We start from the raw sequence: 14,606 nt of genomic DNA on the forward strand, positions 1-14,606 counted from the left end.
AACAGAGTAATATGTTTGTTATCAGACGTCAATCAAACTATGACTAATACTGGCCAATTAAACTTTACAAGGACAAAGCAGAATGTTTTGTAAAGACTGAATTATTTTTTTTTGGTTTGTTTTCTCTGATCTTTCTGGCTTTGCTTCACCATCATTCACAATTAATTCTAATGTTTTTCAGCTATGAGCAGCGCTTCCATTTTCTTTGTGTATTGCATTGTGGGACAATTTTGTCCATCAAAGGCACACTCAAAAATGTGTGTTTTCATTAGCTGTTTTGATTATAATTAATTTGTCTTTATAATGTGAACACACTTCATACTCATATTACACGAAGAATTAAGAGAAGAAGTATAGAATTGGAACTGTCTTACATGTATCATCTATTATCGGATGCCACATTGCCTTTACTACTTCAAATCTTCAGAGTAAGTCATGAAAATTTTCTCTAGCCATTCAGCAACATAGCCAACACATAGAGAAAGTACATTTTCAGGACCTTTTTCTTTTCTCATTATTTTGTTTTGAAAGCACACTGTGGGGGTTATTTATTTTCTCAAATGTTCTACGGAGGACACTGAGACAGGAGATAAGCAACAAAGATGTTGCTGTAATCACTGGTGGTCAACAGAGGGACAGAGGTCAGTGGTTACTTAATGCTGCTTAAAATGTGAACACCTGCTGTGTTTTCAATGACAGTCTTAACCCTGATATACAGTACATAGAGACACACAGATAAACAGATACACATTCAGGTCACTCTCTTTGAATACGCACAAACACACACGCAAGCCACTCCGTATCTTAAACTCACTCTCTCTCACACAGTTAAACAGACACAAAAAGATTTTCTCTCAACATTTCTCTCAGTAATTTTTGTGTGTATGTAGAGGAATAGTAATTTTCTGCTCTGATGGGTGACTCTGCCAGTGAGTAATTGACTTAATTAGAGAGAAAGAGAGAGAAACTGACAGAGACGGAGAGGTGAGGTTTTGAATTAAATTTTCAGCTTTTCTCTATTTTCTTTTTCCACCGCGATCAAGGGCTTAGATCAGGTCTGGAGGGATGTGAAGGAATAGTTGTACATTTTACATTAAAATGAAGATTCAGATTTGGGAAAACTTTCTAAATCTGAATTCTCAAAATCTTAAATATATCTAAAAGCAAGAGATATAATTGTACATATAGTGTGTGTATACATATATACAGACATTTGCTTCTGTCTTTCTTGACTAACAATAGTAATCATGGAGACTTAACCTCACCTTAACCATAACCACGACATCCTTAACCCCCTAACCCTAAAAATTAACGGTTTACCCAAGCAAAACAATATTTTGTCCCTAAATAGAGGTAAGTCCCCATAACGTGACTGTGTGACCAGATGATTGTCCTCACAATATAATTAATGCAAGTACACACACACACACAAACACACACTCTGGTAATCTCGGTTTGACCACCTTTATGATCTTCTTAAAGACAAATGGATTTGCTATCTTCTTTGACTTAATCCATGACTCCGTAGTGAAGAGTTAACTAATCCAAATTTAGGATGTGTTTCAAAAAAGGACTTTTTAAGCCAGGGTTAACCGGAGTCGTCAGCTGTTTGCAGATTTTTTTTTTTTTTTTATCATATTGCACATACAGCTACTGTATGTTATTCTTCATCTGTGAGGATGTTCAAACTTGTATAAACATTCTCTTATCATGCCTTCATGTTCAAACGCTGCAAAAGTAACTTTTAACCAACACACCAAATGCAAACTTTAGCTAACACACCAAATGCAAACTTTAGCTAACACACCAAATGTAAACTTTAGCTAACACACTAAATGTAACTTTTAGCTAATGTACCAAATGTAGCTGTCAGCTAACACACCAAATGTAATCTTTACATTTGGTAAAAACACAAAACACAAAATTATTTTATAACAAACAGGCTGTCATTGCCTTGTCCACAAGTTTGCATTTATTCCACTAATAGAATCAAGTATTCCTCACCTTACAGATGAAAAAAATAACTGGCAGCCATGGGATTGGCTCTTGGCTGTTACCAGACAAACAACATTGTAATAACATTATATAAATTACTGTGTGAAAAACTGACTCTGTGAACACTATTAAATCTGGATTAATAAAGTTAAATGAAAAAAAAGGCAGCTGAAGGAAGTGTCTCGACTGTCTTCAGTATGTGGATCATATTGAGTCAATGCTCTCTCAAGCAGTTTTGTTTGGAGTTCAGACTGGTTCTGTTTGGAAGCCTTATCATAAATTGACAGTGAGGGCTCTGCAGATGTCAGGAACGCAAAAGAAAAAGTCTTGCTCTTTTTCTGAAATTATTCTATGAACTTAAATATGCAGTTTGTAAGATTTAGTGGCATTCAGCAGTGAGGTTGCAGATTGCAACAAACTGAGTACCCTTCCCCTTTCCCCTTCCAAGCGAGAACCTACAGTGGTCGCAAAACTCATGAAAAATGCAAAAGGCCCTCTCTAGAGCCAGTATTGGGTTTATCGGTTCTGGGCTACTGTAGAAACAACATGACAGGCTCCATGGAAGAAAGAGGACCTGCTGTAGATATAAAGGGCTCATTCTAAGCACAACGGTTCTTATTTTCATGTCATTATACACTAATTAAAACATACTGATAAATATTATACTCCATGTCTGCCAAGTCCGTTCCACTAGATGCCACTAAATTCTATACACTGCACCTTTAACTAGGACTAAATGATACTATTGGAAACATGACAAAATACCCAGTTGACAGTTTGTCAGTGTTTGAAAATGCACATAAATCAAAGTATTAATATGTGCGTGTGTGTGTGTGTGTATGTGTGTGCGCGCGTGTGTATGTTGACATCTCAGTGTGTGAATGAGAAACAAGGAAATGACTGTCTGTACTATTTTAATCTGCCATCTGTTCGCTGCTCTGACTCTGATCATTTCATTCTCAGCACATACACAGACGCATATTTCTTCTCAAATTTAAATCAGCTTCATCATATGACAAGGAAGGGTGTGGATAGAACAGCACAGAACATCACTTACAGAGAGATACTTTCACATTAAAATTACTCGCTGCATTAGTGTGTGTGTGTGTGTTTGTGTGTTTGTGTGTGTGTGCAATGTACTGTCTAACCGAAACTGTTTTATGACTTAATCAAAAGATTTGAGCCAGAGTTTAAGTTGTGGATTTAATCAACGTGACAGGCCCTTCTGTACATATTCTGAGTGCTTCTATTTCTAAATTGAAGATGTAGTTAGCGGTGTGTAAAAGCTTTTCCTGTAAGAGTCACATTGGATCTGTTTTGCTCTGAGATCCATGGAAACCCTTCGCATTTCTAACTGAATCACCTTTTGGTTGCTGTCCTTAAACAACTCACACATAGACACACATAGACACACACCAGCATACACCAGCGGGCGAACAGGGTTATATTCTAATACGTATTCTCAATAATGGATCGCTTAGCAACGGCAGATGGTTGCCTGGCAACAATATTACCAGCCAAAGAGTTGGGTGTGTTCCAAAGTCACGCTGTAGTAAAAGAAGAGAGAGACATTGTGTGTGTGTGTGTATGTGCATGTGCATGTAATAATTCTACTGCCAGTCAGACAAATGTGATATTGAGAGTTAGCTATTTAACTACACCATCATAAAGTATCTATTTAAAACAAGCATAGTCTCACACACTATAAACAGACAGTAAGAACCAGTGTGTAGATTATTCTTTCATCCAGGTATGTGGGTTGAATTCAAACTTTTAATAATCACTAAAGGCCTAGTCAAAAAAAACACATATCTTACCAGGAGATTTCATAATGGGATTTTTATTTCTGGAACCAGTGGCACCTGAAATAGTTCCTCCACTTTGTAACTCTATGATGTAGTTCACATGTCACACATGATATTTCCTCCATATGGGTGTGACTAGGATAGCTAGACAATCCTAGTGCCCCTACAGTAGAGAAAGAACAGTGTAGTCCAATGAGCTAAACACCATGCAGGAAATTATATTTTCTAATGGTTGACTCTCTCTCTTTCTTTTTCTCCCTCTCTCCAGGAGGTGTTGACAGGAAGTGTTTGTGTGTGTGACCTGTCGTCGTGAGCAATCATGTTCCGAAATAGCCTGAAGATGCTGCTGGGAAGCAAAGGCCGCAAGAACAAGAACAGTGGTCAGTGTCACTATGTGTCATTATCTTGTGTGTACCCTATCATCTTGTGTTATGTTTGTAAGGTATGCCACTAGTCTGATTGTACAAATACAGTCATGTCTGAAGCTTCATCTATGTTAATTCTATGTAGTACACATATTACACGTGTATGTCTTTTCATTGTCAGGCAGGGTCATAAAGTGTGGAATAGCTTTTTTCATATTTAGACACACACAGTGGAAACATATCTTTGTTTTGATGTCTTGCACCAGGTGGCAGTAGCATTGATTCAGACGGGTCAGAGGTCAGGATGATGGAGGGATTCACTCGTTCACTCCCCTCCTCTCCCCTTCTCAACCTTCGTCTGGGCAAAAGGACAACAGGTAGGACTGACTAACTATCATATATTTATCTGTCTATCCATCCGTCTATCTTACATCAGAGGACATTCACCGTGCTGCGCTCTCATACGGTATCATAGCAATCTGTCGTAATTCAAATACAGGAATACACATTCACACAACACAAACAAGACAACATACACTCATCACACTGAGGGAGAAACAGATGGCAATCTCCAGTGGAACAGTGGGTAGCTACGTGGCTGACATTCTCAAAACAAACATGGCCGTGTGCCAGTGCCGCACCATATTCTCTGACTGTAGAAAAGTCGGACCACAGACGTCATAGGCGGAACCTGAACATTTGTTGCTCTGTTAGCTGCAGTGTCTGTAATCACATTCAGATGATCACAGAATATGTTGTTAAAGGCTGACATTAGCATGGCATCATGGCAAATTGCAACACGAAGGACTCAAAGGGAAAAGAAAAAGTAGTGTCGTGTGGCAAAAAAAGTTGCGTCTGGTTAACTTTTGCCACAACACAATCAAATACATGAAAGCGCACATTCCTGATAGATTACATTGTAACCTGAACTGCGTACTTTTGTAATGTTTGTCTAAATATAGGATAATACTATTGTCACTGTGCTAACTCAAGAGTTGGAAAATGCTGTTTCATAGTATTAATAATGACTGCGTGGATTGCATGGATCTGTTACTCATACTTGACTTCATGGGTCATGACTGTATGTAAACAGTTTTAAATGACTCATTATAAGAGTAAGCAGCAAACCTCCCTGACTTTACTCTGACTCACTGGTGAAACAAACCTTTTTTTTAATACTTAATTGACAACAGCTTAACATAAATACATTTCAAGTTGGGAACATATACAAACACTATACATTACATAACACCATTGTGTGAGCAAACACTGCATGTAAATCTAAGACAGACATGAGAGAAAACTCAAACAAGCAAAAAATAGAAAAACAAAACAAAATAAAAGCCCAACACAAATATAAAGGGGTTAGTACATTGAAACAAAACTAACCACAAGAGCTGTGAAACTGTGCTTTGGCACAGCAGTGCTCTGAGCTAAATGCTATTGCCAGCATGCTGATGTTTCACAAGTATAATGCTTACCATCTTAGTTCAGCGTGTTAGCATGCTAACATTTGCTAATTAGCTCTAAACACAAATTACAGCTGAGGCTGATGAGAGTCATTGGTTGCGCAGGTTGGTCATAAACCAAAGTATTAGACAAATTTAAATGTTGACCTGATGATGGCGCCAGCTCTGTAAAAGTTGCAGCTAGGTCAGACCTAACATTTCAACACTTTCAACACAGCTGCATCTAATCTGTAATGTAAAGAGGCTGAAAGGGACGAGAGAATCAAGGTGAAACCATAACCAGCACTAGAATAGTTTCTTTTTTTCTCCCTCTCTGTCTCTTTCACATGCATACGCGCACACACACGCACACGCACATGCACATGCACATGCACACACACACACACACACACACAGCTGTGACCTGTTACTCTGTGTCTGGCAGTAGAGGGGGTGTTGACCTTTGACCCTTCATTTGATCGTCCCTATGTGCCTCAGTGAGAGAGAAAACACAGAAATGTAACCCAGCCCCCTGCCAACCTCCTCTCCACTCTCCTCTCATCTCCTGCTGTTCCTCCTTTCCTTTCCTTTCCTTTCCTCTCCTCTCCTCTCCTCTCCTCTTCTGTCCTCTCCTCTCCTGCTCCTCACCTCTTCTCGCCTGTCCTCTCCTCCTCTCTCTACTCCTCTCCTGCTGCTCCTCCCCTCTCCTCTCTTCTCCTCTCCTCTCCTCTCCTCTCCTGCTGCTCCTCCTCTGTTCTCTTCTCCTCTGTTCTCTTCTCCTCTCCTGCTGCTCCTCCTCTTCCTCCTCCTCAGGGTTGATTTGACACACTTCTCCTAAACATTACCATGTGGAGTCTCTCTCTGACTCTCTGTCTGTGTCTCTCTACTGCTCACTCTCTGTCAAAACAGAAACATTATCATGAGCCAAGGCAACTTCTTAAAGTCAGTACACCATGCCCACATACACAAACACACACAAGCTCTGATTTCAGTTTATTTCTATTCACTCCTTAACCTCTTCTTTGTGTTTTTGGCCTCCCTCTGCCCTTCCTCATCTTCTTCCTCCTCTCTCATGTCTTTCTCCTCCCTACTGTCGTTTCTGCCTCACAAAGGAAAAATGGAGTAAACAAATATTTACAATATAAACTGTTATGGCATAGAAATCTTTTAATTTCTGAGAAAACTTTTCAACTTTTCAAATCTGCAACAATTACTAAACGGAGCTAAAAAGAAAAAAAAAAAAACACTGCAATAACTAGCAATGGCTTCAGCATAAGAGCTGGATACTGGACCAAGAATGGCACCCATTCAATCCAATGAGAATTGCTTGGCTGGCGCATATGCCAAAAAAAGGTTTCTAGCCTCCGGGTTTGCTTCCACGTTGTGCGGTCCCCTGAATATGCGCAGTGGTGATTCCCCCATTCGGCCCATAGACTTAACATTGTGATAATGTCACAATTTTTTAAATTGCTTTTCTCGGTTCGAGGAAATTTTTATGAACATAAAACCTCTATGGATCAAAAATTCATAGTAGAAAGAGTCATAAATGACCTTGCTTGCAGTTTGAGGTGTCCTGTCAACAGTTTTATGGACATCTCTTTAACCACGGTGGTCCACTGCTTTTTGGGCTGCAAGGGGATTTTTCGCAGCAATACTGTGAGAGGCCACTGTGAAAAAATGGCTGCAAGGCTGAGCGGCAGCACCATATCCAGCTCCTATAATACCTCCATGTTACTAGCAAGCTGGTGAGATAGCCATGGCTAGCCTTTGTTAAAACTAAAGCTAAAATTACTTGTTTAATATGTTTTTGTTTTTTTGTTTTTTACTAAATTTGCTGTTATCTGTAATTGAAGAATATATGTACTTCAATGAAATCACTTCTTGGTAATTCAGTTTGTTGGTCCATATAACTTTGTGATGCAGAAGCTAAATCAAGTAAACTCCTGCTAATGCTAACTAGCTTAGCAGGTCTCAGTAGCTGCCATCTCAGCTTTTTAGTCTGGTGGAATTCATGCGGTTTCATGAGGTTAAGCTTCTTTAAGTCATATTTAAATGTATTAAATTGGAATTTATTGTATTATATTGATTTCAGTATGGATATAAATAGTAGTTAGACCTAGCAAAAACAGAGCTACATGTAATCAGCTATTGACTGAAACTATTCAAAAGGAAGTTTTTGTTCTTAAACTTGTTTCAATGATCAAAAAAGCTGAAGGAACACATTTTGTTGGTAGATACTGTGTTTTTCACTTGCATTCGGTGAAGATTAACTAAAGGCAGTGCAACAGTGTGCTTTATCTCTATTTTTAGATATCATGTTGGCTCTATGTCAGTAGATTTTTGGGGGTGAAATAATCAGCCTAAAAAAGCATATAATGAAGGAATATAAACCCTCTTTGTGTTAAATAGTTTGCCAAACCCTTTTTCTCAACTTCACTGCTTCAGTTACTGCTCTCTGCCTTTGTTGTTGCAGTTGTTGCCCTTTCTCGTTCTCTCTTTTCCTCTTGTCATTTGAAAGGGTTTTCTGTTGATCAAAAATAACTCAGGCTTTCAGAAAGACGAATGACATTTAATCATCCACAGAAACATTCAGCGGATGATTATCTTCTCCTGACTTCAATTTAAACTTCAGCTAAACATCTAAACATCATTTAACTGGTGTTTAATTCAGTCTAACTCTTTGTTTGGTACTTTGCTTTCTACATTTTTCACATTTTCTGGACTAAAGCGGACCTTCCATCTTCACTGTGATTTGTGGTCAGACGCTTTTCTGTTCTTGGAAAAGGAGTTTCACTGTAATTGCAGGATTTCTTAGCTCTGCCGACCTCATCCAAGTCTTCCTTCAGCCTTTCTCTGTCTCTCTGGCTGTGTTTTTGTTCTGTTAGAGGAAAAAAGTCTGAACTGTCTTTCTAAACTTTGCCTGCGCTGCTCGACATGTAACAGATTACTCTCTCCGTTCAGCTCCTCCTGCAGTCCTTCCCTCTCTCTCCTGTGTGAGTGTGTGTGTGTGTGTGTGTGTGTGTGTGTTTTTTTTTCGTTGGAGGAGGGGAGTTTTGATTTGCGGTGCAGTCAGACGAGGGAGGTCGTCTTTCAGACCAGATATGGAGGCTCCGCTGTTGAAAGAAAAAAATCTTTGAATACTTGGAAACTTTACTTGTTGTGCTTTTGACTAAAGAGGATATCATCTAGGAGATCATTCACTCTTTCCACCTCACACTTCAGTTGTTGTGCTCGCTCTTTGCTTAGTTTTGAGGAGGCTCTACCTGTGAATGAAAAGGATTGCATTTTTTTGGGTAAAAGGACAAAAACCAGTGGACCACATCATCCAGATCTGCTGTGAGTTGCAGTCAAGTTTAAAAGTTCTGTTCTTGTCTGTGTGGATTCTGGTTTCACCTCTGAAAGTAACCAAGTATAAACATACGTGGATATTACCACAGTATTCGTAAGTTTTACCATCCTGGTTGTTAACTTAAGACTTTCTGCTTCACAAGACTTCAAACTGGAGTATTTTAAGTGTTTTTTTTTTCCTGGAAAGACTCTCTCTCCTCTTATCTCTTCACTCCTACCTTCTTCATCTTTCTCTCCCTCTCTCCTTTGTGTACTCTGGAGAAGGAGGAGCTCAGGACCAAAGAGAAGAGCACTGAGTAGTGATGTCATCATGTGCATCTAAAGGTTTTTGTCTGTCACCAAGAAATCTTGATGGAGAGGACCAACAGCACAACATCAATCCAACAAACTACACAAATTTAAGTTAAAGAAGCTTGTTCTCATCCATCACAGTAATAAGTTGTTTTCTGTGGCAATAGCAGCCATTTGATTCGTTGACTCCGCCCTCTACATGGAAACACTCTGAACCAATCAAAACCTGGCTTCCAGCTAGCTATGGACTGCACGGCGGCTATTTTGAAAGCATGTGCCCGTTCAAGAGCCAAGTGGTGTCGGCATGAGCGGACCTCCGTCCGTCGCACATGGAGATCGGCGAACGGCTGCAGTTGCGGCAGAGATGTCATGGCGGTGGGGGTCGTCAGTCACGCTTCCTCCCTCCTGCGGGGGTTGCTGTTTTACGTCTGCTGCTGTCTGACCCACGAGGAGAACTCTGATCTGTGTCGGGATTGGGTGGATCATCCGGTTGATGGAGATGAGAGAGGCGGAAGAGGAAGAAGAGAAGAGGAAGGTGAGAGTGAAGCGCTGTCCCTCTGTTTCAACAGGCGGAAAGGTTTCCACCAGGGTCAATATTAATGTCAGTGTTAGGGCCTAATGTACTCTCATATTTATAAATGGGAATGAATCCTATTTTGCGTTGTGTACTTCAGTGAAATTTGTTTTGTGAGACTACAAGAAAAAGCTTCTGAAGAAAAAGTCCTGTCCTACCTCCTCATTAGCTTCCGTTGAACTAGCTTTCATTGCTCAATGTCATTTCCCATACAGAGCTTCTGTCATCAGTCTTTCTTAATAGCTGAAACATGTTCTCCAGGTTTTCTGTCCATTATCTAAGCTAATTGGGTATCTACTACACTACTAACATATTCTATATTAAAGCATTTTCCAAAAGTTAGAGGACTCACAAGTGACAGATTAAGAAAAGAATGGTCCAAATCAATGCAGCAGAGGCCAAAATTCCCCGACTTTCAGTCTCAAGTATGGGTCAAACACAAAAAACACTAGATCCTACATTTCCCATAATGCAACACAATGGATAGCATTTTTCATTAGACCTTCCTTGCCTTTTAAATGCTCCTTTCAAACTCCATCAAGTTTGTCAGGCATATCTATAGTAAAAAAATGTGAGGACGCAAGCTGAAGCTGAGATGACCCTGATGATGTCATCACAAAATTTTGTCCTGTTCAGATATACAACTAGACATATTTTCACCTTTAAATTGTTATTCAACTGTTATCAGAAAAACCCATAAGTTCCATACAACTTCACACTTCACGCTGCACTTCCTTCAGTCCCCAGCAGTACATCCGCCAGGTATGAAGTCAATCAGATGAACGGTTCTCGGGACTGATAGATCTCACACACTCATAGCTCGTAGTTTATCTGGACAACTTTTCGCGCCCTGACTTACAGCAAGCATGTTAGGAAGACACTGTCAGCGAACTGTGTGTGTGTATGGGGGGTGTTTTATCACTCTGGCTTTAACCCACGTCCCTGCTTTTTGCTAATGGCTGAGTGGGCGTTTCCATTTGAAAAACCCAGAAAGGTGGAGTCATCCTTTAAACCCTAATGTTTTCGCTCAGAGTGGCATGTCAACAGCAGACCAATCTGAGACCGTTTAAGACTGGTGTCTGCCTTCTGTGTGCCACAGATCTCAGGACTGGGTTCACTCCTCATAATGTTTCCTGACTGAAATTCCATTTTTTTCATTCATTCACACAGTCACATTTCTTGTGTTTCAGGTTTTTATTAAATTATGTATGTGTCATTTGATTCAAATTCAAGAAACCATGGATTTCAAGTTTGTTTATAGTCATGAACTAGCAAGTATGAATACTACACAACACATCACATCCAGCCTGTGGGAATACTTTATTTTCCATTAAGTGCTCTGAGACTGAAGAACTTCCACATTTACATGGTCTAATTTTTGCCGACTGTGATCACCCTATATATCAATGCTTTCACTTGTGAATGCATTCAGTTTGTTTCTGCTACCGCAGAAATGGCGTCTCCGCTAGAGACCGCAACACATAAATGAATCCATGATTTGTCTTCACAACACTGCTGGAAAAAACAGAATTAATTTTAATCCCTGAATTTATCTTCAGCTCTCCATTAGAGGGTTAGACCAGCAGCAAAATACTTACTGGCAGCCCACCGGGATAAACAACACAAGTGAAAAGAACATAGTGGCTGTCACTTCTGTGATGTTAATGGCACTTACTGTGTCTTCCCCTGCAGCTTCACGCAGTATTTGCTATGTGAAAATTTCAGGTAGTCACTGTGGCTGTTAAATGATGTGTATAGTACATAGAGTACACATATACTGTATGCGCGTTCATATATCAGTTACACTCAAATATGAATTCAAACCAATAATATCAGGAGCTGACTATCATCAATATCAACAAGCTTTTTAGATAGAAAGTGAATCCCCCCTTTTCATAGTCTGACTTATGTGGCCTTTATGGCAACAAAGGCATGTCTGACTGTCAGGTTGCTTGATGTTAGCTGAGGGTGATTGAAGCGAACTCCATATTTCCAGAGCCATGGATGAAAAAACGGCCTGTCTTGCCTTGCTGAAATTGGCAGCCTTGAGAACAACAATCATTATTTCATGTATTTATCCATCAGCTCACTGCCACAACAAAAAAACCCCACACCTCTTCAAGGCTGAGTGATAACCCTGTGTACATCAAAATGAGATGTAGCAGGTATCGGAGCATTGTCCTTGTCTGAAATACTAAATAAATATCTGACAAGTAACAAGTAAAAATCCCATTAATTTTTCCCATAGACAACATTACATTGAGCACAGTTTGAGCACTTCTACAGCTTGGATCAGCGTAAAACTCTCCCATTCAAATGATCAGTGCAAAAGATGAACAGCAGCATTAGAAAATATGTGGTTCTTCAGTAAAAAGTAGACGGTATAAGACTGTGTACATAAAGATTTTGGGGTAGAAGTTAACTAAAGCTCCCAAGCTGAATTTCAGCAAGAAACAGTCACTGAGCTTAAAGTTCGGTCACATGCATCACTAACGGCAGGCAGAAGTTAAAGATTACAGTGTTGAGAAAACTGATTTTACAAGCTGCAGAGTGAAACGGTTTATTTTTCATTTCTGGGACACTTTTGAATGAATTCAGCAACTACTGTTATTAATTTCTCAGAAAGGAAGTTGAAATCATTGAAAATGGTGGTCATATTATAAACCTACGGGATCGTTACATTATCCAGGAGAGTCTGGAGTTTCTGCGTTCAGTAATATTGAGGAGATTGATCGCTGGTGCTTGTAAGCACACAGTATTCAAAGTTGGCTCCTCCGTCTCAGCTGGACACCAGAGCGAGAGAGAGAGAGAGCAGTGGTGAGAGCGAAGCTGTGAATCACATAAATAAAACCTTATTTTCCAATTGTTTCATGGCGGTTACGTTTTAAAGCACAAATAAACACACCCACACCCCCACACAACCCTGCGGGAAGGTGCCACATCGCAGGATTTTATGTGAATGCAGAGCTTCACCCTGTCCTCTGTGGCCTCTCTGCTCTGCTCTGCTCTGCTCTGCTCTGCGTGTGTGTAGCTCAGCCCTGCTCTCAGTCAAGCACACACACAGACCTGCAGCTCTTTATACATCCATGACACAGAGACAGAGAGCAGAACAGAGCAGAGGAGATGGAAACAGCAATGTCTGAAAGCCAAAGTGTTTATAGTTCAGCGAGACTTCATAATTGTTCAGATATTGAGATAATGCTTCACAATTTTTTCGATACACAAAAATGAAGGAAGTACTTATGCGAAGAATGAACAGTGAAACTTAAATCCTGCTTTCTTTTTCACAAGAAGTGGGTACAAATGCACTTTGGTAAACATATAGACTATTTCTGAAGGAGGAATGTCCAGAGATTTTTTGTTTAGACTCTGAAACATGTCACACTGACTGTTTTATTAATGCCTTGTCATTGACAGCTCAGCTGGTTAATAAGCAGGTTTGCTAACACATTGTTTACGGTGCTATCTGAAACCTTTGTACTTTATTTCTCGGCTTTAATCACAAAATTATAAAAAGACAAGCATTTACATCACGTTATCTTCAGGAAAGAGTGCGAAGGGGAGGAGAGAAGGTAGGCAGGAAATTACAAAAGAAGGTAGAAAGAAAGGTTGGTCAGAAAGAAAGCGAGAAAGAAAAGGAGGAGAGGATTGAAGGAACAAGGTGAAGGAAGAAGGAAAGGAGAGAAGGATGGATGGAAGGAATTAGAAGCTACAGTAGTTAACGAGACAGAAATGGAAAAGTCTGTGCTGTCTGTATCTGATCTTTCCATTTTATTTTTCTTCTTCTAAAAATGACACACACCCTGTCATTGACTGACCACACACACTTGCATGTATGTGCGTGCATACACACACACACACACACACACACACACACATGCAATGCTTTTCTAGTATTTAGTCCACCAGTCAGCAATTTATAGCTGTAATTATAGACTGTCAGAGAGAGAGACAGAGTATGAGCTTTCATGCTGTGGCTTACATTCTTGTGTGTGTGCATGTGTGTGCGTGCGTGTATGTGTCTGCGCGCACGTGTGTGTGTGTGTGTGTGTGTCTATGCTTGGCATATTTGGGTCATGATAGTGAATATATTAATATGGAGATCAATCACTGTTATGCACACGCTCACATGGTCATCCCAGTGGGCTTTGCACCAGTTAGTGAGATCATGTTTTTTTATGGGTGTTTTAAGATCTCTTACGGTTCAGTTTTGTTTACATAACCACCCCTGATTGCATGGATTAATAGCTATTTCCGTCTTGATTGGATAGATCCAATCTCCTAGTATAAGGAAGCGTGGCTCCAGGTCACCAGGACAACAGAGCAGATGGGTGGGGTTCACATGGGAGAAACAGAGGTTGTCATTACCGAGAGAACAATAAATGTTGAATGACTTTGTTCCAGTTACCAGTTTCCGTTTCTACCACTGCAAACTCAAATCATGTGACCAGGCTGTTACTTGACTGCAAGGCTCAAAAAGAAAATATATCAAAGAAAGGTACAAAACAAATAAAGCCCAACCAATACATTGGCAAATTTCGTATTAAAAGCGGCTATAATCAATATTTTTATATGAATTATGGATCACATGACTACATGGATGTGAAGGTTTTTGCTCTTGGTGATGTGAATTGTCACGTTCCCATCTTAGTTTAGTGTGTTAGCATGCTAATGTTTGCAGCTGAGGCTGATCGGAATGTCATTCATTTTGCATGTATTTGGTCATAAATCCAAGTTTTGGACGTATCAAAACTTTCGCATGACGTGTACATAACCTGTA

The 14,606-nt window shown here is 39.9% G+C and overlaps 1 protein-coding gene across 2 annotated transcripts in view; it reads left to right on the plus strand.

Moving 5' to 3' along the window:
* The window catches only part of LOC122967304 (protein TANC2-like), a 54,074-nt gene that overhangs the window by 11,528 nt on the left and 27,940 nt on the right, over window positions 1–14,606 (plus strand). The window contains exons 2-3 of one of the 2 annotated variants that reach the window (XM_044331869.1): window positions 4,069–4,180; window positions 4,432–4,542. In XM_044331869.1, the coding sequence (XP_044187804.1) occupies window positions 4,120–4,180; window positions 4,432–4,542 (172 nt within the window). In that variant the 5' untranslated portion in view covers window positions 4,069–4,119. Of the gene's footprint in view, window positions 1–4,068; window positions 4,181–4,431; window positions 4,543–8,355; window positions 9,788–14,606 lie in introns of those variants that run through there. The other variant, XM_044331868.1, reaches the window with a different exon arrangement.

This window comes from Thunnus albacares, chromosome 17, assembly GCF_914725855.1.
Source record: "Thunnus albacares chromosome 17, fThuAlb1.1, whole genome shotgun sequence".
Taxonomy (NCBI): domain Eukaryota; kingdom Metazoa; phylum Chordata; class Actinopteri; order Scombriformes; family Scombridae; genus Thunnus; species Thunnus albacares.